Source organism: Plutella xylostella, chromosome 29 (genome assembly GCF_932276165.1).
Source record: "Plutella xylostella chromosome 29, ilPluXylo3.1, whole genome shotgun sequence".
Taxonomy (NCBI): domain Eukaryota; kingdom Metazoa; phylum Arthropoda; class Insecta; order Lepidoptera; family Plutellidae; genus Plutella; species Plutella xylostella.
In genome coordinates this window covers 1,464,277-1,491,719 of record NC_064009.1, presented here as the reverse complement: position 1 = coordinate 1,491,719, position 27,443 = coordinate 1,464,277, and the positions used below count along the sequence as shown (strand labels likewise).

Here is a 27,443-nt window from a genome sequence, read left to right as displayed (position 1 = left end):
GAAGTTTACAAAACGGAAATGGAAACATTTTTGCGTACAGACTACTCTTTTTTGCCAGACTGTACGTCACTGTCTCATTCACTTTCTTCATCACTGTTCACTGTACTGTACCATATTTATTATGGTATCCCATCACAATTGTAAACAATTTAAAAAATCAAATTTCAAATGTCCGTTGAGATTTCGATGCACGAAAATGTTGTTTTTCGTAGATAAACTTGTAAATTAGTGTTTATTTCAAGTGTTATGTGACTTTACAAAGTTTTATACACATTGCCAGTGATTTGAAAGGTTTTACTAGTGTATAGAAGTGCGAAATGATGTTGGAAAGTCCGATATCATCGACACCGGATTTGATAAGGCTGAGGAAAAGTCTTGGCGGGAGCGCGAATACATCCCTCCGGAGACGAAGCCTTATCCCGAAAACTCCTGTAGCTGATGCTAGACTCGAGGTATGATCATATCTATACCATTTCTATCCAATAACACTGCTTTTAGTATAAATATTCTTATGGAATTCCTTCCTTTTTTGTATACCCTGCAGGCACTCTAGTCACTTCTGTGACAGGTACCCCGTGTAACTTGCTTCCTAATCCTTACTGTGATCCCAAAGAGGTAGTCAGAAGTGTCTCAACCCTCTCAATCAACCACTATCCACCAACACCTCACCTACCGCACACGACCACACCTCCTAACACCCCTACCGCCCTGGTCCGCAGGCCTGCAATGACGATGACGAGGAGCGCTCGTCGCTGCTGGCTCGTGAGCGCGCGGTGGCCACGTCCACGCCGCAGTCGCCGCGCCGCGCCCGAGACACCATGTCCTCGTCGCCGCAGAAGGAACACTTCCAGGGCTGTCTCAAGTTGTACGCTGAGAATGTGAGTTGATGGAATGTAACAGTGAATTTTATGTTAAGTTATGTTTTTTGTGTCCGATGCTGGAGAATTCCCATGGAATGAGGATTTTTTTACGTGCAAACCTAATGGGCCAAAACTAGTATTTCTTATGGCTAGATTACTGCTTCAATCTCTATACTCCAAGAGAGAAATATCCACATAAACTCCACTAAATGTAATCAGTTCGGCTCTTGTCTCAACTACGCTACCCACTGCTTGGCAATGCAATGGCCTGGCCCTTGCTTACCCACTTCTGTTGGCCTTCTAATACCCTCTTATCCTCCCATTCCAAATGAACATGTACTAACCAATATTTATCTCCATTCCAGAAAATAACAAAAGACAATGCGTGGAACCTCCAGCTCATAGACTTCATGTCGAGCATGCTTCGGAGACATGACACGCGCATGGAGAACCTGCAGACCGCCTCCACGGTGGTGGACGCCTCCGCGCGGATCTACAGCTTCAGAGTGGACGCGGTGCACCATGATGTGCTGAAGATGGCCGGTGGGCTCACTAAGGCTTCTCATGTAAGGGTTATCTTAAATATCTATTTGTGCATGAAATGGAATTACTAAATATGCTGTGGTAGATTTTTTGAGTAACACAGAAACAGCATTGACCGTTCTATTACATGCCTGTCTTACAAGTAAGGGCAGTTGAGCTTAACCTGTACACTTTTTAGAGATCACAGTACCATCTAGCCCATAGAGTGCTGGAGATTTCCATGCAAGCAATTCATATCTTTCTATGATCGATTATGCTAGCCAAGACATGTTACATATAGCAGACCTTCGACAACTTTTAACTTTAGCTAATCCATACCACCCTCCCAACAGGCCAAGCGAGGTAAGAAAGACGACGACGCGGCCACGCAGGATGACCCCGGCGACGGCGAGCCCGCGCAGACGCAGGCCGTGAAGAAGAAGAAGAAGCGCAAGGGAGCCGTGGCGCAAGACCCTGACGTGTTCAACGGAGACTTTGATGCTAACGATTGTATTGGTGAGTTGGCTTATGAACTGTGTATAACAGCTTATAACAGCATGTTCCGAATGCGTAATCAACTCATCACTCATTTGCGTAAACAAGGGTGACACATAAGCTGCTTCACATTATAAATATTTGAGTGAGCATTTGATCAGAATTTAGAAGTTCACTACTGTGTAAGCTTTGACGGTGTACTAAACAAAAATATGAAATGTTTTGAAGATAAAACATTATGAAAGTTACAATCGCATTGCAATAATACTTAATACTTGTTAAAAAATAACTTTATGCCTTATTTTTACAGATCCATTCTTCGAGAGACTAGCGGCGACGACGGGGGATGTGACGTCATCGAACAGAGCCTTCAACGCGACCCTGCCCATACACGATAACACCCTCGGACTTATATTGAGGTATAATAGTTGCTAGAGTACCGATGGCATGCACAGTATAAGCGAGTCTATACATATAAAGTGCACATTGCACATCCCAATCAAAAAAGGGGTCACACATTTTGTAACTGAACTGAAGTACTGTCATGTGACTTTTTCACATAGGATGTATCTGAAGTTTCCCCAAGAGCAGAAAACATACATAAATTATATGATTTAACTGCGCGTAAATGGCGTGGCGTCTTCTTGCCCGGTAGCAAAAGATACACACAAAAACTGAAGATAATTATACAACCCTCTAAAATCTCCCAGGACCGACGAGCCCTACCTAGAAGCCATCAGCGAAGAGGCCACAGAGGACATAGACCTGTCCGACAGGACGACGCTGCCGCTGAAGCTGCTGCCTCCCTTCGCCGGAGACAGGATCTGCGAGCCCTTCGCCGCCTTCTCCATCAGCAACTGGGACCCCGACACTGAGGATGAGTGAGTTGTTAAATCTGTTAACTGTGTCTGTCTGTTACTCTTTCGGATTTTTACTAAACGGATTTTAATGAAATTTGGTATACATACGGTTTATACCCTGGGAAAGAACATAGGCTCTTATCCCGGAATTCCCACGGGAATATTTTTAAGGCGAAGCGAAGCGCGCGGGAATAGCTATACCTAAATAATAGTAATATAATATGTAGGCATAACTCACACACGGCCATCCGACTCCAAACTAGGCAAAGCGAGGTATCGGACAAAATCAACAAATAAAACTCCAAAATAAAGCTAGCGGACAGCTGATATTCTGTCTAAACATAGATAGATACATATTAACAAGACCCGACAATGTAAAATAATGGTGGTGTAAGTTTGACGGACGTGTCTTTCAGATTTGAAGACGCTACTTTAGGTTATTTATTTGTAGTGTGTCGAGAGACTCGAGAGAGCAGCCATAGATGCCATGATAATGTACTGTTTCATCCCAATCTATCACTGAATATTGAAAAGAAGCAGAGTTATAGTAATAAATAAAGACTCGAGCGGCACGTAAGTTAATTACTACAGAGGCCTCTAGATGGCGTTGTGGACGTTGCCCCTACATCGCGATGTGGTTGCGTTTCCGGGCCCGATTGTGAATACGATCAGCAGGGCGATCACGAAAAACAGAGCTAACGTATAGAATCGAATGCGAGTGCGACAACTGTCAATTTTATAGGTAAAAAGGTAAAAAGTGTTCGAAAGTGCTGTCAAGTTGACACTAGTCGCACTCGCATTCGATTCTATATTTTTCGTGATCGCGCTGCAGATGATTTTCAGTCAATGATTGTGCACCTTTGATTCCATGGCTGTTCCCGTCATATTGAATGAAAACCATTCAATGGCATTTTTTGATGCCAGGAGTACATCTGTAACTAACTGGCTATTATAATATAAAAGATGTGTGAATATGATATAATATTAGTCATGTAATTCGAAAAATACAATAAAAACATAAGTAATACTTTATTATGCTCACACACGACTGTAATCCCCGAAGGGAATAATATTGGTCTTTTATTTTGCTTCAAAACATACACTTCTCCGGTATGTAATTTAAGTACCTACAATGTATACCATCGCTCTTACGGTGAAGGAAAACATCGAGAGGAAACCTGCATAGGTAGATTTATATCCACTAACGAAGGTTGGCAACAAGAAATTGCTTTTTGGCAATAAGCCCTATATGCTTTTACTGTTTTTTTATTTATTTCTATGTTTCTGTGTACAATAAAGTGTTCATATAAACAAATGTTGTGTTCGCAGCGACAATCGCGTCAGCAACTGGGTCGAGGAGAATCGGCTCAACTTGTCGCAACAAGCGCTCGCGTTTGATGTCAACGCCGAAGTGGAGCCCATACCCGTGGACGAGGCGCATAATGATCTGTTGGGTGAGCACACAAATACCTAATACGCTACAGTCATCCTTACTAATATTATAAATGCGAAAGTAACTGTGTCTGTCTGTCTGTCTGTTACTCTTTCACGCCAAAACTACTGAACGGATTTGAATGAAATTTGGTATACATACGGTCTAGACCCTGGGAAAGAATATAGGCTACTTTTTATCCCGGAATTCCCACGGGAGAACTTTTTAAGGCGAAGCGAAGCGCGCGGGAACAGCTAGTAATAGATACCTTTTACGTCGTAATTTATAATCTTCCAAAAAAACTTTACTTTCAAAGGTACTTTCCTATCCTACCAATATTATAAACGCTAAAGTTTATGTTTGTTACTCACGTAATTTAATATGAAGTTAACTGACACCCTAAAATAACACAAACAGTCTATATTTTATACCGAAATTCCCACGGGAAATCTTTTCAACTCCCAATCATTAGCTAATAAAACAACAAATCCCGTATCCCCTTCCAGACGACGAACCCCTAGCGGGCATCGACAGCGACGAGGAAGCCGACGTGGCCGTGGCGGCGTGCGTGGCGCGCCTGCCGCCCGCGCCCGCGCCGCGCCTCACGGACATGCGGCCCGGGCGGGGAGACTGCCGGCTGGAGTACTCGTATAGCGGAGCCGTGGTGCAGGCCTGGGCCGGCCCGAGGCACTGGCGGCTGAGGAATAATAGAGGTAAAGTGTCATAAGCTAATATACCATTGCTGGGTATGGCTGATTTTTCTGTCTTCGGCCTTCTGTATGACTACCTGGCTAACGAGATCATGCTACAAACAGTCCCACTTTTATTGTCATTTCCTGTTTGTGGTCTCCACAAAGTTGTCTATCCTTAGAGCAGCCAATCCTTTCACCTCGGTGACAAATCCACAAGATCGTTTGGCACAATAATATTTGTCACCAACACGATACTAAACAGATAGGTTTCGACACATTTTCACGACTAAAAAATACCCCAATAACCCGTTCACAATTTCTCTACCCCCACCAAAAAACTAACAATCGCCCGCCACTCCCCACAGCATCAGAACGCACCCAATCCACCGCCGGCGGGCTAACCAACACCAACCACAACAAGAAGCCGGCTCGCAGCAAGCGGCAGCTGGACTTCCTCAATGCCGGGCTCGCCTTCGAGGCGGGCGGCGGCGGCGAGTTCGAGCCCGCGCCGCCTGCCAAGGTCATGATTAGCAGGAAGACGCTTGCGACTGGACATGCGTGGAATGAGGCGAACTTTAAGACGCCTGTTGATCGGTAAGCTTGGGTTTAAGGGAGCGAAGAGTATGCGTTTTTGATCGCGACTGGAGTCCCACCGAGTCCAAATTCGATAAAGCAAACAATACTCGCCAGACTTAAAGAGACGGCGAAAACGCATTAACTCGGCAGTCGCATTCATAGTGGCATTGCATAATGTAGCCCCAAAGAAACGTTCATAAAAAAATATGGCTGCGACGACGCGACGCAACGCATCAATGTGGCCCTCGGAATTATAATCTGCCAATCGTTTTGAATTGCTATCAGCGCAGATTAATCCAATAAGCATTACAAGGGTCGCGCTCGGCTGCCCTATACTCCTAGGAAGCTTATTACCAATTCAAATACCCCAGTAATCCTTTCTAATACCCAACAACCGCTCACATCCCCATTCCCTCCACAGAGGTCTAGACGAGTCCCACTTCTACAAGCTATACCTACGTCAGTCAGTCACCCTCCGCGCCCCCGCGGCCCCCGCCCCCGCGCCGCCCGCGCCCGAGCCCATGCTGGATGATGAACCGAGAGACTACGATTATAATAATGAGAACGACGCGTCGTATTGTCCCACTAATGTGCCGGTAAGTGGCTTCTTTACACTTTTTATTTTACCTTGTGTACGAACAACTAACTAAGAGTCCGTTCATTGCTTCTATTATAGTTGTCCACAGCAGGCAGCGATGATTGATGCTGATGGTGTAAATTTTATGATATCAAAATGTGTGTTAACACAAATAATAAACCTTATAACACAGACTCTAGGTTATATTTCCAACGTGAAATTAATCTGCTGTCATCCCAATGTGTGTGAACGGACCCTAATAGTTACTTTCACACTACGAATGTTTACAAATTCTTCGTTCCGTAAGTAGATATATTCATGTACATATAAGAAATATGTTTCGCCGGCAGTCCCGTGTGTTGAAAGAATTTGGACATGTTTTATTAACGAACGGCTCACTTAACTATCGCGAGCTCCAATTTGTTATCTGCATGTTGCCTAACTGGACCAGTCATTAACCTCATTATTCCTCCCATCCGCAGGAGGGCGAGGAGTGGGGTCCCGAGGACGGCGCGGCGGCCGAGCTGCCGCACGCGCAGCCCGACGGCGAGCTGGGCGACATGCTGGAACCACCCACCAAGGTAACATCATTGTTTGTATGATCTCATGTGAGATTACACAAAACTAAACTATGCATGTACAGTAAGGGGCAGAAAAACCTGACCCCTCTCAGAAGCATTGTTACTATGGTAGGGGGGTCAGGTTTCTCTGCACCTGACCGTACGATGGGAAAACACATTTGGTAGACAGCAGATATACTATTTGACGACCGACTGGTGTAGTGGTTAGTGACCCTGACTGCTATGCCGAAGGTCCCGGTTTTGATCCGTGGAGGAGGCAGATATTTGTACTCGGGTCTTGGGTGTTAATATGTATGTCTATTGTCTACCAGTTGTCAGATACCCATATTGAACAAAAATTGTTCAGGATACTTTCGGCTTACTATAATACTTTTATAACACCTGTAGATACATATAACGAAGGCACTCCTCGCAATGCCCGTATTCATGTCAATACTCTGCTTTCAGGTGGCGAAAATCTTCATTCCCTACGCGATGCGAGCGAAAAAGGTAGACATGAAGCAACTGAAGCATCAAACCTGGAACATGCTGACGGAGAGAACTCCAACAGGCGAGAAAGAAGATGTCCAACCGACTACATTCTTCTCCATCTATTCACGACTACCGAACAAACTGTCCACTAATATGAAAGAATCTCTAAGTGTGCCGCTAGCCTTATTGTCAGTCCTACATTTAGCCAACGAAAGAGGATTGATATTAGATAAACGGGATGACCTAAAAGATTTCGATATCTTAGGCCTTATTAAGTAATTTGCGCATAATTAAATGTGGATATTGTCTGCATGGGTAGGAAATGAGTATTTTAATACGAATAAAAGATTTCAATAAAGTATGTAATTGATATTTGCATCACAAAATGTACTCCTTTACAAAGTGTAAAGTAATGCGGGCCATGTAAATACGCTTTTTAAAACGTTGCTGTTACAATTTAATATGAAATGTGTTATGAATTTTAAGATTGCATTTGTTATTTTGGATTTACTTTGTATCGTAGAAATGCTATGTTAGTATAATGTACAGGTGATTTTGTAAGAATTTAATTTTGTATTTTCTGTACGTGACCATCTAAAATAAATAAATTTACTTGAAATACAATATACTGTTTATTAATTAACTCTATTTAATACCGTTTATACTAATCTTAACAGGCTGAAACTTATGGAGCCGTAAGGATAACTAATGAAAAAAATACTGGGTCATTTTCATACGTTTTATTGTGTCGTTTGTGTGACATGAGTTTATAACATAAACAAGGTAATTATAACGGAGATCACAAGACTTTAGGTAACAAACAAGCAACATTGTGTTAACTGAGTATTATAAGTTAAACATAGCACACGCTCACTGGTTTTGTGATTATAACAAAATGATAGACAATCAAAAGACGGTCGTACGTAATATATTTTATATGTACGTCTTATTATGATAAGAACAGTGGAATTTACAACCATCGTTTTCTCAACATTTCACACATTTTCAAAGAATAAACAAGTCAAAAACAATAACTAATCTTTCAAAGAAGTTAGACTTTCGCAAAAAATCAAAATAGTAAAAACAACTTATCCTAATAAATGGACAACTGTAGAATGTAGAAGTCATTGACTCTCTTACAGCCTAACTAAGAACACAGTAAAGAATAAATAACAATAATTTTCTTATAACTATCACATGAAGGGCACTTGCTCAGCAATGGCCGAAGTTTCATCGAGATTGTATAATACTTAGGGATACAAATATAAGTTTTAGACTTATCAATCAACAATTAGCACTTCTGTTCTATTTACAACATTTTAGAAAGTTTCTTAAACTGCCTTTACTTCAGAACTAATTTCTGACAACTTGTCTGCAGTCTTTTCATCCACTTTAGTTTCACCTTCTTCTGATTTCTTGCTGTCAGTAACAGCTACAGAATCTCCTACTGGTGATTTTTCAGCTTCACTGGTGTAGCCAGTATCTGGGTTGATGGACTCTTTTGATTCATCCTTTTCGGGAGTTTTTATAGTATCGTTTGAACTCTCCAAAGTCGTGTCTGGTGAAACATCTTTTTCCGTCGTGACTATTTTATCAGATTCACTTTTGAATCCTTCATCAACTTCTTTATCGTCTTCTAAAGCGTCAGCGTTGGCTTCAAACGATTTGTTTTCTATCACTGTGTGGTTGCTGCTGATGCTTTCATTTAGGTCAATGGGTGTTGTGTCCAAATCATCAACTACGGTCTTTTCAGGTTCATCTGATTTAGATACCTCTGGCGTATCGGCCTTTTCCGTGGCTTCAATCGATTCAGTAGGAACTGCAGTAGGTTCTACACTATTAACATCAACTGGTACGAATGCAGATTGTTCAGTTTCAGTCTCGGGTTTCGTTACTTCTGCTGGTGCCGCAATTTCCGTGGACTCAATCGACTCAACTTGTGCTGAAGCAGATTCTACTTCTACGGGCTCTACATTATTACTACTATCTTCTCCTACTTTTTGGACGATTTCGTTAACTATTTCTGAGGACACTTCATTAGCACTCACTTTGGGTTCTTCTGATTTCTCCGACTTTCCAACATTAACCATTTTGCCGACATCTTCACCGCCCAGTAATAATCTTACAAGTACTGGTTCTTTCGTCGTGTCCAACAACTCTATTTGGAATGTATAATCTTCGGCCGTTAATTCGTCAAACTTTTTCTTCAAGTTTTCATTTGACGTGGCGCCTTCGGGGAGTGCCAGGCGGCAACACTTGGCTAGGGGTTCTATTAAAGCTAGATCTTCAGGTAACTGCCTGAAGTCTTCACACTTGGCTTTATTTCCGTAATCTACAAACAGCACCTGTGATCCGACATCGCAAAACTCCAGTATCTTGGCTCGGTACCACTGCTCGTCTTCAGCCCAGAAGGCGGCACAGAGTGACCCCACTTTGAGTTCCGGCGCGGTGTCGAAATCGGGCGCGTCGATCATTCTCTCGAGCACCTTGTCCAGGTCTGGAGTGGAGGACTCGAGGTGGATGTAGAAGTCTTCTGTGGAGTTGACGTGGCAGACCTTACCGGTGGATTGCAGCTCGAGACCCAGCGGCGCGGGGCGCTCGGCCGGTGCCTCCACGACTGGTGACCCCTCGGCTGGTGCCTCTACGACTGGTGACCCCTCAGCCGGTGCCTCCGCCGCCGGCGCCTCCTCGCACAGACCCACCAGCTCCTCCGTCACAGACTTGCCCTCCAAGAACAACTCCACTATCGAAATATCTCCCGACGCGATGAACTGCACTGTGAATATCGTCGCGCCCTCCGCTGCCAACTCATTGAACTTAACCTCCGATTTCCGTGACCAGGATTTGATATCACGAGGCTTCTGTAGAGCGCACTTTCTTGATAACGCCGGCTTTTGCTTCAGCTCATCGGGCAAATTACGTAGTTCAGTAGCTATGGACGCGTTACCGTAATCCATAAACAGCACCTCAGTGCCTTCCGAGCCGTCCACTATGACCTGAGCTCTGTACCACGCGCCGTCTTCGGGGTACTTGGCCGCGCATATCACGCCTTCCTCCTTATCTGTTAACTCTGGGAAGTTATCGGCGTCTTCCATAAGAGCCTCCATGGCTTGCAGCTCAGCTGTGGCCGCCTCCAGTTGAACCCAGAACTCAGATGGTGAATTCACGTGACTAGCGAAGCAAGTGGGCAGGTCACCACACGCTGGTTCCTCGGCCCTATTCGCGTGCCCTTCCGCCACTAACTTATCCGTCAAGTTTTGTCCATTGACGAATATGTCCACATAGGTTGTGACATCTTTGAGGACGATCAGAGCGTCGACTGGGGAAGACAGATCTCCTACCAGTTGCATGAAGTAGTCTGAAGCGGTATCGGACCACTGGCCAGTGCCGGTCGGGACTGCATTCACGCTCGACTTGACCGCGTACCGCTCGGCTTCCTTCAGATTATCCGGCAACACCTTGATCAACCCCGGCTGGTTGTCCAACACATCTGTGTTACCGTAGTCTATGAACCGCACTGTGGTTATATCAGAGTCTGCGTCAAGTATCTCCGCTCTGTACCACTGGTCATCAGCCAAGTACTTAGCAATACATAGGGTGCCAAGCTCTCTGTTTTCAACGTCGGCAAAACTGGCTGCTTTCTCTTGCAGCTCCGCTTGTATTTCCTCAATAGCGTCTATTTTGTCAGACATCTGTAGCCAAAACTGTCCGGGAGTGTCAATATGGCTGATGTAGACTGAGGTGCAACCAGACGGCAGTGAAACCGGTTCTTCAGCGGCCGGTGCGGGGGTTGCCTCTTCAGCTTGCGTCTGCGGCGCCGCTAGCTTCTCATTCACGAGCTTCATAGACAGATCCACACCATCCGAGTGCAGACTGGCCAGCCAGCCGTCAGTTCCAAACGACACCGTCACTTGTAGCTCCTTCTCTTCCGTCCACTCTTTCAGCTTAGCAACTGCATCATCACTTAAAGGCGCTAACCCTAGCCCAACGACTAGTGCTAGCGCGCATGGCTCATAGAACTTGGTGTTGAGTTTCTTGAGCGAGTCTTTAGGTAGTGTCTCGCAGTTGCCGTAGTCAGTGAACTGCACGTTGCACTCGTCGTCCGATGACGTCACGATGGTGGCGCGGTACCAGTTGCCGTCGCTCGACTTGGCCGCGCAAAGACCTTCCACCTCGAAGCTCTCCAGGGGCTCTGGTGTTCCTGTGGGGTAAACGGATTCATAAGAACAGGAGAGAAGACTATAATAATGGAAATGTTGGGTGAAGATTATGATATGTATCGAATCATAAAACAACCATATAAAATCTACAAGCACAAATTATTTCCATCTTGTTCTTAGCGTGTCGGTGACAAACACTACGGCATAGCCCAAGATTTGTTAGCATTTCATGCCAGGATTGGCCAGTGTTTCCGTTTAGTTTTCATACCATAATTTCACTCAAGCTTACACTTTTATTTTACAATTTACTTATGTAATCTAATAACTTACTATCAGGTGCACTGAAAGCAACACTTACCTTCCTCATAAAACTTGTACAACTCATCCAGCAGCTCAGCTATCCTGTCTCCATCGGCTGCCTTCTGCAGATAAACTTCATCCAACGACGCGACATGCGAGATGTACGCCAGACCAAAGTTATAGTTGAAGACTGCGCGTGCGCACAGCGGAGTGACAGATTCGTATGCGCCCTCGTCGGGGGTGAAAATGGCCACTTTCGCGCCGGTTGCCGGGTCGTACAGGGTGGTGTGCAGGCTGGAATGAGATTGCAGTGTTAGATTAGTGACTTCTTGAAGTGTGGGCTATATGATATGATAAAAATGCTATGGTTGGAGTAGAAATATCGAGATTAAAAGTTATGACTGTCTCCAACAAGTGTAATGAACGTATGAAGTATATCGTGTTTGGTATATAGCAACAGTAGTGAATAGGTTTGTTTGAAATATCACAAGTCTCAGGATACACTTTTTACTGTTTAAATGCCGGATTGAAATGAACTGGTAATTAAATTAACATATTACAGGGGTATTTATGCAAAACAAGGAATGTAAATAACGAAGCCAACCTTAATTCACCAATAACACGCATCACACTACATTAATCATGCAAATCACACGCCTCTTTACACTTACAGCATATTCTATACCCATATTTATCACACAACAAGGCAACTACACTCATCATACATCATGTTATGTTGCGAGCTAATCACATAAACATGTTAAATACCTGATATTCGGCACGTCATTGATGTAAACGATGAACTTTTTGTCCGTCAATCTTTCTTTCAGCTCGTCGAGAGAAAGCAACTTTGTAGATTCCTCAGTGTAATTGTGGAGGCAGCATTCCAGCGATTGGTAGTAATACACGCTGAGCTCCGTCGGTAAGATCATTAGCTGGAAGTGTAATTATGTCATTACTATGTGCGGGATTGAGTGATGATTGTGCAGTGATTATGGGAAAGAAGTTTAATTGGTCAAGTAGATCTGAAGATTATTGATCTATCAGTAACTGTGTATCATTGAAACAGATTTTTTTACGAGATAAATGACGACCTACTTGAGATACACTAAAAAGTATTTCATGCGTAACATTGCAGGAATTAGCTATATTGAATCTTAATTTAGTCAATCCGCATTAGAAGACATCAACCCTAGCACCACGGCGGCATAGGGAACTATTCAGCGGTATTCTGCATTTTCTCCTTCACCCCTGATGAATGCAAGGAACCTAAGGAGAAGTCATCATCATCCAGTCACCATCAACTGCTCGATATAGGCCTCTCCCAAGAGTCCCAAGGGACAACACTCGGTCCTCGGCCTTCCCAATCCAGCCATTACTGCAGCCGGCTTCCGGAACCATTTACTGGCCCAATACACAACAAGCTTATTTTTGTTGTATGTCATTACTGTTATGTGCTATAACTGTATTGATGCTGTTATATATTTTGTGAGCAAATAAATTATGTGTCGATGTCTGTCTAAAGTCGTCCAAACGGCACTACGCATGCCTATTCATGGCCTAAGCGCCTACGCTTCCTATGTGTAGATATGTCCACAACAAGTTCAACATGTACTCACATTATCCATAGTAGTAGTGACATTAATTCCATAATCAGGCAGCACGGCCTTGATGGCAGTCTTGTCCGAGGTGTCAGTGAGTATGGCGCGATGCGTGCGGCCGTCGCGCTTCACCGTGCAGTGGACGCCGTCGGTTAGGCTTGATTCCGCTAGGGGGGTTAACTGGAAGGGAGAATAGGGGGTTTAGTGTGAGGTCTTTTGGTATGTATATAGTGACTTAATAGTTAATTTTTGTATGCAATGTCATTAATCTTTTTATGGCAACAGACTGTGAAGCTAATGATGAAATACATAGTACTAAATGACTTTATGACAAAATTATAAATTGTTTTAGTAGGCCATCGTCGGTGCCGTCTTTCACCGATTCTTTAAAAAAAAACACACAGAAAAAAATAATTACTGTTATTTTTGAGAGCTGAATGAAAAACATTTATCATTCTACATACACCACACACTCACTATAAAATTCGTTTAGGAAAAACATAGCATTATTAATTAAGCGTTTACAATTTCAACTCACGCGTCGTCCCAAGAATGACTGTAAGGGATAAAAAAGGAATCAGATAGGTACTTGTAATAAAAGGACACCAAGTTAATACCACAATATTTCTCACATCAATTGGCAACCTTACACTATACGTAAAAAATAAACATAGTTACTACCGAAGTAAACAAAAAATCAACTAAGGTTTTCTTTTCTTACATTTTACAGAATTAAAAAAAAAAAAAACACGCACTCACGCCTTGTACTAATGTACAGTTCTCCCATATTAATAATGCGCATGCAAATCTTCGCAAACTGTCGTATTCCCGGAAATACCCGAATCAGTGCCTTAAACAAAGCACTTGCATTTTGATCTTTGTTCGAAAGAAATAGTAGTCAATATCATGTGACACATAATCGAAAACAATTTGGGCGGTCGGTGGCTGTCACCGATCAGTCAAGGGTCTCAAGGTCAAGATCAATATTACTTTTGTGGAATTATAAAGAGCTGCAATTACACATCGTTCTTGTTATTTTTTTCAAATGTGAATTTAATTTCAACTTTAATAATTTTTGACGATGTCATATTATGAGGCACATTTAAGAATAAAATATGCGTCACATTGATAGACTTCACTTTGCCAATAAAGCCACACCCAAAAGACCAAGTTTGTAATTGTAATATTATTGTGAATGATCAGCGCTGTAAATACTTTTGAACTGAGATTTTAATGTAAACAAACATTTTTATTAATGTGAAATAATCTGTGCTGTAAATACTTTTGAACTGAGATTTCAATTTTTTTATATAAACCTGTGTTTGAAATCCATTTCTCCTTATAATATAAACCTTGTGTTATTCAAACCTTCTTTCATCCATCTACATCAGCTTCAGTAAGACACTTGAAAAGTACCTACTGTAACATTTTCGAAGTAAATTTTAATATTATGGAATATTATGAATTATCGAATCAAATTTCGTTACTGATAAATCAATTATCTCTTTTAGCACCAATTACATAATTCTACTAAAATTTCATGAAGAAAATGCACTTAACCACTCTAAATACATAATAGTTTTCTAACGCTCGGGAATACGACCGTTGCCGAACAATGACGAAGATTTCTATGTGCATTATCAATTTTGGGGAACTGTACTCCCTTGCGGGGTAGGCAGAGGTGCATTGCTGCACCCACTTTTCGCCAGAGTGTTATGTTAGTCCCAATGTAATAGGGGGCGGGCCTATTGCCATTACAGACTTTCATGAAACGATTTTATTTATTAGTTGAAAAGATTCAACATAAATCCGTTTATCTTCACTCAAAATACTACAATCCCAATCCTCTACATTTCCCCCACCTCACAGAATAGTAATAACAGCACAAAACTCACCAAAGTAGCGTCAAAGTTATCTATAGCCTTCTCGACGAGCTTGGCCTTCTCCAGGTCCAGCTGGATGAAGAACTTGTCGAACGACTCCACGTGCGTCACGCGGCACAGCGCTTGTTGGCCCACGATGATGCTCAGGTCTATCGCCTCGTCTGCGGAATGGCAGGTTTGAGGTTTACATGGACATCATTTTAATTAATGAAATGAAAAGACGCTGTGTAAAATCATAAGGATATGTCGCTGGTGCATCCAAATTGGGGTTATTCGTCAAAGAGCTAAAAGAGTTATGTCGGAACATTATGCAAGCTTAAGTGGGAGTGGGTAAACGAGATCTAGATCATGTAAACGAGGCGTGGGGCGCTTTCCAACCCCGAGGTAGCCGGAAGGTCAAGGAGAGGAGAAAGTGTTAATGGCGGTGGTGTTACTTGGAGAAGACTATATCCAGCAGCAAACGACTGTTGAATCATAAAATGGACTTACGAAAAAAAAACAACTGGCACACTCACCTTTAACGGTAACAGCGGATCCCAGGTCCGAGGCAGCGGCCAGCTCCTTCTCAATCAACATATCCGCGACGCTCGCTCCATTATTCCACAACGACACCTTATATTTCCCTTCCTCAGTAGCCTCTTGGAACACGCACTGGTACCTGGGCGCATTGAAACACAAGTCTATGTCGTTATTCGCCTTCCATTCGCCGTCTTTAGGCGCCACGCCTAACAAAGAACAGTGAACTGCCATCTTAGGGACTTCTAGAAGTTGCTCGTCCAACTGCCAGATGTCGCGCGCGTCGACTACGAATTTGTTCCCGAAGTCGATGTACTGGACGATGTATTTGCCAAAAGGTTGGGTCGATATCACTGTGGCTCGGTATAGGACGCCGTCTTCAGGGTATTTGGCCAGGACGGACGCGCCGACCGATATATCTCCGGAGTAGGACCTCACTCCCTTGTATATTTCTGGTATTTTGTGCATCATGTCGAGGAATTTTGTCTGCAGCGACAGGATCTGCGTGTAGAAGCTATCCGGGGATATTATCCAGGTTACAGACACCTCGTGTTGTGCGTTCGCTTCGATAGTTTGTTCGGGGAATGGCTTATTAAGAGGGACAGGGGAGGGGAGGTCTTTGGGGACGTTGCGGGGTTTGTATGGCCCCCTCGGCTTGTCTGTACGGAAGCTGCGGTCAGACTTGTGCTCATCCGATCCGAAGGACCGATCTGCGCGGTCTCTAGGGGTGAAGTTGCTCTTTGGCCTGTCTCCTCGGTCGCCTCTCTCTCCCCGGTCTCGGTTGAAGTCTCTCTTCTGATGGAAGTTCTCTTTCTTGTCTCCCCAGTTGTCTCGTCTGTCTCCTCCATACTCCCGCCGCGGGGGACGCTCCGGGCGACTGTTGGACTCCCAGTTGTCATTCTTCTTTTCTTCCCACTCGTCTTGTTTATTAAACTTGTTGTCGCTGTAAGAAATTTCGATAATTATTGTAAAGTTTTAGTTGGCTTGGCAACGGGTTATTCGTTTAGTGATTATAATTATAACATACATAACATGTGATTGGTAGTAACTTTATGAGCGTTAATGCAATGTAATCGAGTTATAATTGGCAACGGAATCAATTAAACAGATTGTGTTACGGCATCAAATTAGGTAGGCATTACTCACACTCAAATGTGAGTGAGAGCTAATTGAAACACATAAAACAGACGATACAAGTACAGCGAAAGTGAAAAACCAAAATACCGCGTGATCGTAAAATGTGCTGATATGAAAACGCAAAAACCGGAAAACAAGTGTACTGTTAAATGGTGAGAATACGATATCAATTTATAAGCTTGCAAGATAGTGCGGGCCGAGTATACTCACCCAAGCGTTACCAAGCAAGTGGGGCGAGGAATGTGGGGCAGAGTCTATCTCGCTACCGTCCACGCCATTTCTATGTATTTACACTGCTAATGGATACTAATAGCCATCTAAACCGTGCAAGTCTAAATATTGGCTTGTGTACATTTTATGAAACATGTAGAACTTTTCTATAGACTAATGCTGAGTCCGCACACCTTTTTGAACTAAAAAACATCTATAATGTAGCTATGTATAGGGTGATGATAAGAAAGTTGAACACATATAAGGCAAAAACAGATAGGACACACAGGACAGTAAACAGGCAGTGGGTGGTCATGGGTGCAGGTGTTAACAAGCAGTTTCATACGAAACACTGATCTTTATACACCACTGTACCGTCTCAGCCGGTCCTGTATAGATGGTTTGGGGTCGTTTGGACCATCGCCGGGTTTGGTCCTCTTTGGTCCACCACTCTCGGCCTTGTTCTTCCAGCCAGGTTTAGGCCCAGTCCGGTCGGTCGGTTGGGACCGCTCTGGTTGATCAGGTTTAGGGCCTTTCTTTCTGTCAAATCAGTTTAGAATGCCTGTGACTTCATAGTTTGTATTTGAAGGTTTTTTTGTGGGAGTCGAACCCATCATCATTATGGATTATTCATAATACATAGATAATTAGATAAACATTTACACAAAGTACATAAGATAAGTAAGCTTCCAATAGCTTTAGCCATATTAACAGCATAACTAGCCAGATAAATCAACTTCCCTACCTCAGATCTGTTCTTTGGCAGCTACAGCCCTTCAACTAGAGCTTTTTAGGGCTCCCACACGTAAACACGGTACGACTTCGCGTTATGCCTGTCTCTCCCATTGAACAGCTACGAGCGGGAACAAGACGGTTTAACGACGTGATAGCATGTTTATGTCTGGGAGCCCACAACACCAGTACATACTTGTCTCTAAAGTCCCTGCCGTGTCTGGCGGGCGGGGCGCTCTCTTCCCAAGTGTCTTCAGAGGCGGTCACCGGGCCGCTGCTCTGGTTCTCCCATGGCTTGGAGCCTCCACGCCTGTGTACATGTAGTCCATTGTATAGGGTGAAGACGGTAAGGCATGCCATGCAGAAGTAATTTGGCCTTATTTATGAAAAACTATCTACATAGCTGACATCCTAAAAAGTTATCTACTATAACTTATCAGTCATTGCAGCACCCAAGGTTGCCTATTGTATCGCTGCAACTGTATAAAATTGTAATATTATGTTTTGTTTGATAAATGCGTTTGAAACGATGGTCACAGTCGATTGACCCAAGCCCTCAGAAGGTTTCGTCAGAAACTAAATACAAAGTTATGGACGAAACCGATCCTTGATCAATAAATCTATTGTTTTTATATCTAGTTTTATACCTGTCTCCCTTGTCGGGTCTGCCTGCGAACTTCTCGCTGTGTCGGCCGGGCCCGGAGCGGTCGAACCCATCGCGGTTGTCTCTGTAACAAACAACATCTCTATGAAAAACTACTATTTAGCATGCTTAAAATTTTCATTATGCTTGCTACCGATGGATGTTAGATTTTATTTCGAAAACTTCGCTAATTTCTGCCATCTTGCTATTTTGAAACGTACATAAGTACATCATATTTTAATGCCCCATTTATGATGCTTAAATATAATCAATTCGATTACTCCACCTATTTACAAATCCTTCACACTTGACTGCACTAAACATGTTAGGTATAAGCGCTACACGCAAAGTTTTAAATAATTACTGTAATTACAAAAATATATAATACTTAAATGTATTTTCGTATCCTATCATTTACTTTTTTATAAAATTACTGGTAAATCTTTGTATATTTTGATCAATATTCATAATTTTACTTACCAAAACTACACCAGACTTTGCTTTCAAAGCTATTATCTTAAAAAAACTACTAACTCGTAGACGAAATGCCAGTACCTACCAAATAGTCTGGGTCATCGAACTTAGATGGAGTATTTTGTTAGAAAAAAAACTCCAAACGTGATTGTAGCCGGTTGCGTAATTATACTCTTCGGTACCGATAATGGGATCATGGGTATACAGGTTTTTTTGCTGATGAATCATTTTATTTTGAAGTTCGCTGTTTTGGTAGGTTAAATTATGACCATCTAAAGCATTTTCGGGTACTTAAGCGATGAAAATAAAGTAAGGTGTAACATTATTTGGATCAATAGTAGGTATTTACTTTAAAACGCAGATCTATACGAATATATTTGTGTGAAAATGATTTTTGCCTCAGGTGCGTGATTTGATTGCTAATACGAACATCATTGCTAATAATAATAACCCAATTAGAATCTTTTTGTTTTTTTCGCAGATTCGCTAAATAACACAAATACGATTCATCATTGCACCAAGCCTTGCAAGATCATGCTATTCTCTGTACCTACACGTAAAATGTAGTTTATTTATGTGTTTCGGTTACCTACTATCTATGAATGATCGTTGGATACCTAGACTCTAGGTCATCATTCACAGATATCCCAATCTAAGTCCTAGAGGAGGGTAAAAAAACCAAATGATTGGAAGTGCTAATGTCTCAGCCCAGCATATCATGACTGCAATCTCCGAAGGGGTAGTCAGAGGTGACTAGCAAGCGAGCCGCCCGCTTTACGCTGTACATTTGTAGTCAGGTCGCGAGCTGTATCGCTGATTTTCAGTCAGCTCACCATATTTATCCACAATTTACAACATTATCATCTCACCTAGCTCTAAAGCTGCCTCCTCTCTGCGCCAGGTCATCCCCCTCGCGCGGTCTCCTATCTTCCTTGAAGCTCTTGTCCCTACGGAACCCCTTCTTGCGGACGTCAATTGAAAGTGCTAATGTCTCAGCTCACCATATCATGACTGTAATCTCCGAAGGGTTAGTCAGAGGTGACTAGCAAGCGACCCACCCGCTTTTCACTGTACATTTGTAGTCACGTCGCGAGCCGTATAGCTGTTTTTCAGTCAGCTCACCATAAATGTATAGCTACAAATTACAATAGGAATCATATATCCTCTCACCTAGCTCTAAAGCTGCCTCCTCTCTGCGCCAGGTCATCCCCGTCGCGTGGTCTCCTATCGTCCTTGAAGCTCTTTTCCCTGCGGAACCCCTTCTTGCGGTCGTCGGCGCTCTCGGGGGAGCTGAAGCCTGGCTCCGGAGCGTCTTTGCGGACCGGCGTTGTGGCTTTCGGCTGGTGGGGAAAAGGGTGGGTTAGGTAGGTTAGATCTTTAGGGGAAATGCAGTGAAAAGAGGTTCTATTACTGAGGGTGAAATATTGTAAATGCTGTAATAAAAAGATTGATGGTGATATAGTGTTAATTAAGAGGTTTGTGTCTAGTAGTATACTGCGATTGGATTACGGCGACGGTATACACCATTATAACAAATAGATTTTTAGATAAATCTTAGTGTATTGTTCCACTCCTATCATTTGCGAATCGGGAAACTATAAGTGAATTCGCAATTGTTGCTAGCTGAAAATATAAGCACCTACTGAATACTTTGTTAACGCAGTGGCAACTTGTAGTGGATATCATTCGAACAGTATAACTGTTATGAATGTTATGATACTTTCAAAACATTATATCCGCCGCCTACTATTTATTGTATGCAGAAATATTGTTATTTGATCGCCACCACATAAATACTATCGTCAACAATATCAGAGCTTTGATTCAAGGTTACTAAACAAAATTATTAAGACAAGATCATAAGATAATTTACTCGCAAGTGAAACGTCGAAACGAAATACCTAATTGAGTAGTAATTCAGAACGGAACAATAAATCAGTTTAACGCTAAAAACTCAGTTATAAATATTTAAACAGAGCCGTTTTTACCAGATATTAAGTAGGCAGCAACATACCTACTTTCCTCATAATTATATAATCATTTAAAAAGCAAACACCAACCAGACCAAATTGTACCAAAAAAGGGTGAGGATTAAAAATAAAGAAACCAAACAAAGTAACTCAAATTGTGCCTAATCGGACAGGGAATAAAGTCGATAGCAATCTGCAGTAATTAGCGAAAGTTGCAAAAATTACGAAAATCGCGAGTAATATAGCCCGAGTAGCACGCATTGCATACACAACAACATATCAACGTAAAAACGGACAGCCAGCGCCGCTTGACTGGCGGCTAACTTATAATTATTACGATAAATAAACGATGCAATATTTTTTTAGATTCCATAGCATAAGTAGGGTAAACCTGAGTTGTTAACTAAGTAGTGGAATGTGGATAGAATGCGATGTGTTTTCTAGTAAGCTACTCTCGTTCAATGAACTACGCCTGAGGCGAATTGGATGAATCATAATGATAAAAAAGTGTGTAAAAAACAAACGTCTACCTCTCTGAGGTAGAAGTACAAAAATGCATCGTTTACCACAGCCACTTAATTAGAAATCAAGGTTACACATTATGTGAATAGGAAAATAGGATAGATTTCATACATTTCATTTCATAACATCCAGTACAATAATACGTTACATACGTATTAAGTTTGTTACTCTATCACACGAAAACAGCTGGTAATTTTTTTATGTTTGGTGTGTTGTAAGTTTACACCCTGGATTAACTCCTAGGCTACTTTCTATCCCCTCCCTATCTTTAAATAATTGTAGTTTTTAGTGACATGTATAAATCCTTATTTTAATACTATTTTATGTAACCAGTGAAGCCATACGATAAATAAATAAATATCCCAAAAATTCCCACGGGAAACCATTTTAAGAGGTTTTCCCTTCGTCTCGATGTAAAATCTAGTTGCATACATTTGCCAAACAATACAACACTTAAAACCCCAGCTCCCCATAATCCTACAACTCACCTCATGGCTCCTCGGTGTGGACAGCTGCATCATACGGCGCGCCACGTCTAGCGGCGGGGAGCAGGAATCATCCACGAGTGACACCAGCATCGTGTCTGCTGATGTGGAGCCCATCACGTGCGCCATGAGCGTCTTCTCTAGCGCTAGCATCTCGAGCTGGTTGGACGACTTGGTCTCGATTGGCTTGTCTTCGTAACCCTGTGGGGGTAGGTTGCGGTGATATATTGGTATAAATTTGCAAGAAAGGAGTCTTGGCGAGTGATGTATCAATATAGTTAAGACCTCATTATAGGTCCAGTGCAAGTCATCTCAAATCTAATAATCCAGCTCTAGTTACCTACTTGTTTGTCAACATGATAATATCAAGTTTCAGAATGTTTATTTAAAACTGTTACAAGTTGGTAATAAAAGTGTTTAGTTACCTTCAAAGCGCACTTCAAGGCTTGCGCCGGCAGCTGTATCAGCTCGGGCGTGATGGTCCTCAGGTCCGACACGCTGATCTCCTGTTCATTGCCGTAGTCCACATACGCCACCGTGACCTTGCCGCCCTGCTGGTTGAGCACGCGCGCGCGGTACCAGTTGCCGTCATCAGGGAACTTGGCGCAACAAGCGGCACCTAATGGTAGTGCACCAGGGGACGATGACCGCTCGCAGTGCGCCTTCACTGCATCCATCACGCGGTTCAACTCTTCAATCTGGTCGGATAGTTGCACGTAGAACTTGTGGCAACTGTCCACGTATGAGACTAGGATCGACATCTTGCTGCCGCGAGTCAACATGTCCATCCATTTAAATTGTAAGGTCTCCTTGATGGTGGATGTTAGAAGGTCGGAGACGTTCTTGTTGTCTAGGTATAATTCTCCGTATTGAATTAGAGGAGGCCCTTCAGGCGCGACTACGCGCAGTGTCAATACTTTTCCGTTCACTAGCTGCTTGAATGACTCGTTTAGGTGAGGACCTTTTTTGAAATTCTTCACTCCAGACAAGCAGAATCTCATAGCAAACACGTTAGGCTTCACAAACTCTTCCGGTATATCAAATATGTCATAGTAGGACACCATTTCTGTGTCCCCAAAGTCCACAAAGAATAGTTTACACTGTTGTCCTGAGAGATTCATAACTATGGCTCGGCATATGATGCGGTCACCGGACATGCGGCCGAGGCAGACTGTGCCTATCATGGGAGGCTCCGTCAAGCTGCGGTGAGGCTGCCTGTTGATCTCATCCATCATATCTTCGAGCCTCTTAGCATCAGTCACAAGTTGGACGGCAAACAGTTCCGGGCCTTCTTCACAGTATGACACAAACACTTTGTGTTGTGAGTTTATTTCCAGTAGTCTACTCTTGTAGGTTTTGCTTGATTTTTGAGGAGACACAGGTTTGCCTGGTGGTGGAGTGTTGAGAGCTGGTGACACTGGAGTAGCCCCTCCAGATGGTGGGGGCTGCTGAGGCTGGCGAATAGGAGCCCTCAGTGTGACTGGGTTCCTAGATGTCTTATTGACCATCAGTCTTTGGCTAATAGCCGAGGGAGCGGGCACATAGCCTCCATTGAAAGGAACAGACACATTCTGTTGCAACCTCATAGCTGATGCTGGGTTAGACGGGAATATCTGATTTGTAAAGAAAGGCACATGTTCAGTGAAGTTGTTTGGCTCAGGCGAGTAGCTCGGCTGCCAGGTGGAAGACATGGGTTGCATGCTCTCATTATTCAGCTGTAGTAAGAGCACCTCCTGCTTGGTGACGGGTACAGCGATGCCATACTTATTATTCACAAGGTGCTGTGACAGATCATTGCCCTGGAAGAGTATGGAGACGATGGGTATGGTGCGAGTCTGCGCCTCCACGTTGACAGGATACTCGGAGTAGCAGAGCAGCGCCTGCAGCTTGAGCAGCAGCGGCTCGTCCCAGCGCGCCGCCGGGTGCATCACGCGCGCCACGTAGTAGTCGCTGGCCTGCCCGCGCAGCTGCAGCAGCAGCGGGTCGTATGAGTCCAGGAACCGGATGGTGCTCAGCGAGATTATGTCCTTGTTGCCGTAGTCGATGAAGTGCACCCCCACTAATCCGTTAGACAAAGTTGTGGTGCTCACGATCTTCGCGCGATAGTACGTCCCATCTTTGTATTTGGCGGCACAAATGATGCCCTCGTGAATAGCCGCCGGCGGCACCGCTCCGATGCCCTTCTCGAAGTTCTCTCGCGACGAGTCTATCAGGCTCTCGATCATCAGCGCCGCCTGCTTGTCCAGCTGCCCGCATATTTTCAAAAAGGGACCGTCGCTGTCCACATGGGTCACGAAGAGACGAAAGGCTCTTTGTCCATCATTTGGCAAAGCCATAGCTGGTGTTTTAAAAGTATCAAGAATATGAAAAATAGGCACTGACTCACATAACTCCAGTTGCAAACTACAAGTAATCGTCGTACTTTTACAGAACTAACGTAAAAAAACTCATCTACCGCTTTCTTTTCCGTTTACGTTTTCAACAAACATGGCGCACGCAATTTTTTGCTAGTTTGAATGAATGAATAGAGTGAATGAAATAAATTCCACCCTAGTGATGTTCTAGTAACGGTGATTTTGCCACCAGGATAATAATGCGTTGTTCGAAACATACATTATGTTCCTTGGGCTGGCACAGGCTATAGAATAAATAATAAACTATAGTAACTTTATGGATTTACCCACATTTCATCTCCTTCACATACAAGAGTTTTGAATATTTTTTCCGACCATCCTATGCGGTTGCCGAAGCCCGGTTGCTTGGGTCAAGCCGAATGCAAGGCACTATTTCGGTGGTACCACGTTGGCCGATGCAGTGTCCGCTCCGGTAGCGCCGGAAACGTCGGATGTACAAACCCATATATTTCTACTCTGTGTATGTTAACTACAACATGACTACAACACTATTTTTTTTTCTTGTTTATGTCAACTGTCAAATCTTATGTCAGAAAACAGAAATATTTGCGATTATTATGAAATTTATATTTTTTTGGATTTAATGATTTAATTCAGAATCTTTCTGCTTTTATTCCACTCGAATAATTAAAATCTGTAAAATTAAATTTTAACTCTCGTAAAATGATCGAAACTTGCTCAAGACGATGCATGCTTCTTGGAACTGTGAGCCTGGGAATGTTGGTTGATGTTTTCAATTTTTCATCATTTTCTGTGTGAATCTTTTAATAATATCACTATCTTTCCGTCCACTTTCTTTGTTTCAGCCTCACCATAGTTGTTCTAATTTTAGAATCACATCTAGCAGAGACACTGTCTGGAAATCACAGAATGAAGAACAAAACATTTCCAACAGAAAACAACTCAACATGCTGGATGCATCAGCCCTATCAGATCATCAGCGAGTGCCATCCGTGCTCAGGTAACAGCATCTCACTTTAAGATATAATATTTATAAGATAATTATTAAAAAGCAACATTTATGATATCATTGGTTACACTCATATTTATTTTATTGTTGTATTTTACTTTCAGACTTTGAAATCAGAAGCAAGAGTATTGGTGTTTGCATACACACAAGTTTTAAAGAAATATTGAAGTGTGAGAATGGAGAAACAGTGACTAGAAGGTATGTTAAATGAAAGCAAATTTTACAATTAATTTAAATGGTTCTGAGGTTGTTATGTATGAAGCTATGAATATGACATTTTCTTATAATACATTCACTGTGTTACTGATTGTCCCCCATATGGGTTTGCATGTATGGAATCAACACAAAAATTATGGATACTGTATGTATGTTTTGTCTCAAGAAAGCTTACTACAAATTATTTGTTTATTTATTTGGCAATACACATTGTTGTTGGTCTACACCATGAACTTGTTGTAATTATTAATAGGTATTTCTGATAAATCCATAGACCCTATACCCTAGCATATTTTCAAAAGCCTATGTTTTTTGTTTCAGTTGTGACAGAGTGGCATATCTTGATGAGAGAGCTTTCTGGAAGTTTACCATTTGGTCATTTGCAATTGGAGCTGTATCTTCTATTGCTGTGATGCTGAGGATGAGAGTTCTGAACCATAAAGCTAAGAGAAGAGCAAGACAACTACTCAGCAATGGTTCTATTTAGCCTGTAGAATATTACTAGAGTGTGTGGACTGAATTCTCAAGGATACCTTAAATTAAAAGGCATACATACTAGGTGCCAAGAGATAATAATGTTGAGCCTGTATACTGTACAGAAATATGGCATCTGAGGCTTCCAGTATTTATTAACAAGACAGTGATGAAAGAAAAATCAAGGATTATGACACACATAAAGTGATACTGTTATTTATTGTCATGAATATAATATTTTTAATAATTCACTGATAACTTTTACATTTACACTATTCCCTATTAGTCTGTAGCACTGTTTTCTAGTTATATGTTTGGGAAAACTGTATTTCTTAGGGAAAGCCATTAAGGCACACACTTCTTTTGGTGAAAAGAACCTTAATTTCAATTGTTTGATCTGTTCTATGTAGTCAGGACCACCAAGCTCATGGGTGTTAGCATTTTTGAAGCAGGATTCTACCATTTCCTGGCTGCATGGAGTAAAGACTGATCCGGTGCCATCCAGATAGTGGGAGTAAGCTTTTGTGAAGCAGCAGGATCTCTTGCTGTCCTTATAGCAAATGTCTAGGCAGTTTGCCCTCTTCAGATATTTATCTGGCAACAGGTATTCATCTCCAGCCTCTGGGTCTAGGATATTTTCTAAAGAATCAGGCTCTGGGTAGACCCTGTCAAGGGTTAACACCTGTAATACAAATAGTTTGTTTAGTGTTTGTAATAAACAAGAGCTCCTTGAACTATGTCTACCAGAAGAATATTTTTAACAGACTAGTCAGATAAAATAAAAACAAACTTTTGTAAGTAGTACTTACGATTTCATCTGTCCTTTGATAGTTCCAAGGTACTTGTGTCCTCCTCGCTGTGCAGTAATACCTGAGCCTGGAGTTGGGAATGCCAATGCTCGACGGACTCAACAGAAACTCTTGAAACTCAAACCCACATTTCTTCAATGCCTCAATAAATTTGTTCCGTACTGAAGAACATTCAAAACCTTTTACATTTTCCAGCAAAATGTATTCTATACAATTCAGCTCTTCCAACAACTGCAATATTGCTAGTAGTGAATTAGTCCTTGGGTCTTCTTCATCTAAATACTTTCCATTCCTTGTGAACGGCTGGCATGGTGGAGACATTAGGATTGTATCAACATTCAACTTTTCAATCTCACTTTTAGTCAAAGTTTGAATGTTCCTGGTTAGTGATTTTGTTTCTGGAAAATTGTGTTTATAAACCTCATTGGCCACTGTGTTTATATCAACGGCTGCTGCTACTTCACCAGGCAGACCGGATTCTAAATAAAAGGAATACAAACATAGTTCTTGTTAGAAAGTTGAAAGTGAGGTTATCTGCTTGTATGTATTTGAAAACGAAATATATTTACCTTTCCATGCACAGTGCATACCTCCTATGCCACTGTATAGTTCCAGTATCCTATGATTCATTTTATTCCAGTATAATTTAGTATAAACGCTTTGAAATTCTAGACTTGCAGGTTTTGTAAATATTACCAAAGAGTACACAGTACTGCACCACTCTACGTCAACGTCATAGCTGTTCTGTGGAGTTTTGCGAATGAAGCTCCCACTTCCTAGCATCAACATGTCCGACCGTGTAAGGAAGGACTGATTTTTTTTTGATCTGGCAACTTCGAAATAATTTGTGATTGTCAGCTG

At 42.4% G+C, this 27,443-nt stretch overlaps 4 protein-coding genes across 6 annotated transcripts; 2 read left to right on the top strand and 2 right to left on the bottom strand.

Moving 5' to 3' along the window:
• The first annotated feature begins 154 nt into the window (after window positions 1-154).
• LOC105382606 (condensin complex subunit 2) lies at window positions 155-7,687 on the top strand. The gene is made up of 12 exons (XM_048631535.1): window positions 155-452; window positions 720-878; window positions 1,226-1,426; window positions 1,736-1,898; window positions 2,188-2,296; window positions 2,588-2,758; window positions 4,067-4,191; window positions 4,676-4,882; window positions 5,227-5,455; window positions 5,859-6,033; window positions 6,497-6,595; window positions 7,043-7,687. Exons 1-12 carry the CDS (start codon window positions 318-320, stop codon window positions 7,343-7,345), a joined length of 2,076 nt encoding a protein of 691 aa, XP_048487492.1. The 5' UTR covers window positions 155-317; the 3' UTR covers window positions 7,346-7,687.
• Window positions 7,688-7,794: 107 nt separating this feature from the next.
• On the bottom strand, window positions 7,795-24,227 carry LOC105392646 (maternal protein tudor). Of its 3 annotated transcripts, XM_048631533.1 has the most exons (13): window positions 22,125-24,227; window positions 21,703-21,900; window positions 19,893-20,062; window positions 18,253-18,333; window positions 17,802-17,915; window positions 17,249-17,413; window positions 15,526-16,469; window positions 15,023-15,171; window positions 13,666-13,683; window positions 13,146-13,307; window positions 12,295-12,461; window positions 11,585-11,820; window positions 7,795-11,267 (listed from the first exon to the last, which is right to left on the bottom strand). In XM_048631533.1, the coding sequence occupies exons 1-13, from the start codon at window positions 24,033-24,035 to the stop codon at window positions 8,398-8,400; spliced, it is 7,185 nt and encodes a 2,394-aa protein (XP_048487490.1). In that variant the 5' UTR covers window positions 24,036-24,227; the 3' UTR covers window positions 7,795-8,397. The 3 variants fall into 3 exon arrangements, with proteins under 3 accessions (XP_048487490.1, XP_037971215.2, XP_048487491.1); XM_038115287.2 differs by lacking the exon at window positions 13,666-13,683; XM_048631534.1 differs by lacking the exon at window positions 17,249-17,413.
• A 400-nt stretch (window positions 24,228-24,627) lies between these two features.
• Window positions 24,628-26,024, top strand: LOC105392644 (protein JTB). The gene is made up of 4 exons (XM_011564305.3): window positions 24,628-24,832; window positions 24,920-25,074; window positions 25,188-25,281; window positions 25,621-26,024. The coding sequence occupies exons 1-4, from the start codon at window positions 24,777-24,779 to the stop codon at window positions 25,784-25,786; spliced, it is 471 nt and encodes a 156-aa protein (XP_011562607.1). The 5' UTR covers window positions 24,628-24,776; the 3' UTR covers window positions 25,787-26,024.
• Window positions 25,962-27,311, bottom strand: LOC105392645 (tRNA (cytosine(38)-C(5))-methyltransferase). The gene is made up of 3 exons (XM_011564306.3): window positions 27,152-27,311; window positions 26,583-27,061; window positions 25,962-26,455 (listed from the first exon to the last, which is right to left on the bottom strand). Exons 1-3 carry the CDS (start codon window positions 27,210-27,212, stop codon window positions 25,997-25,999), a joined length of 999 nt encoding a protein of 332 aa, XP_011562608.3. The 5' UTR covers window positions 27,213-27,311; the 3' UTR covers window positions 25,962-25,996.
• Window positions 27,312-27,443: the final 132 nt, after the last annotated feature.

Bases quoted from the DNA above. Each gene is read 5' to 3' on its own strand.
- LOC105392645 (XM_011564306.3), bottom strand. From the start codon at position 27,212: ATGAATCATAGGATACTGGAACTATACAGTGGCATAGGAGGTATGCAC. The intron at 27,062-27,151 runs GTAAATATATTT...CCTTTTATTTAG, and splicing joins TATGCACTGTGCATGGAAAG to AATCCGGTCTGCCTGGTGAA. The intron at 26,456-26,582 runs GTAAGTACTACT...TTTGTATTACAG, and splicing joins ATCAAAGGACAGATGAAATC to GTGTTAACCCTTGACAGGGT.
- LOC105382606 (XM_048631535.1), top strand. From the start codon at position 318: ATGATGTTGGAAAGTCCGATATCATCGACACCGGATTTGATAAGGCTG. The intron at 1,427-1,735 runs GTAAGGGTTATC...CCCTCCCAACAG, and splicing joins GGCTCACTAAGGCTTCTCAT to GCCAAGCGAGGTAAGAAAGA. The intron at 6,034-6,496 runs GTAAGTGGCTTC...TCCCATCCGCAG, and splicing joins ATTGTCCCACTAATGTGCCG to GAGGGCGAGGAGTGGGGTCC.
- LOC105392646 (XM_048631533.1), bottom strand. From the start codon at position 24,035: ATGGCTTTGCCAAATGATGGACAAAGAGCCTTTCGTCTCTTCGTGACC. The intron at 18,334-19,892 runs GTGAGAGGATAT...TGTTTGTTACAG, and splicing joins GGAGGCAGCTTTAGAGCTAG to AGACAACCGCGATGGGTTCG. The intron at 16,470-17,248 runs GTACAGTGGTGT...AATTTCTTACAG, and splicing joins ATACAGGACCGGCTGAGACG to CGACAACAAGTTTAATAAAC.
- LOC105392644 (XM_011564305.3), top strand. From the start codon at position 24,777: ATGATCGAAACTTGCTCAAGACGATGCATGCTTCTTGGAACTGTGAGC. The intron at 24,833-24,919 runs GTTGGTTGATGT...TCTTTGTTTCAG, and splicing joins GGAACTGTGAGCCTGGGAAT to CCTCACCATAGTTGTTCTAA. The intron at 25,282-25,620 runs GTATGTTAAATG...TTTTTGTTTCAG, and splicing joins GGAGAAACAGTGACTAGAAG to TTGTGACAGAGTGGCATATC.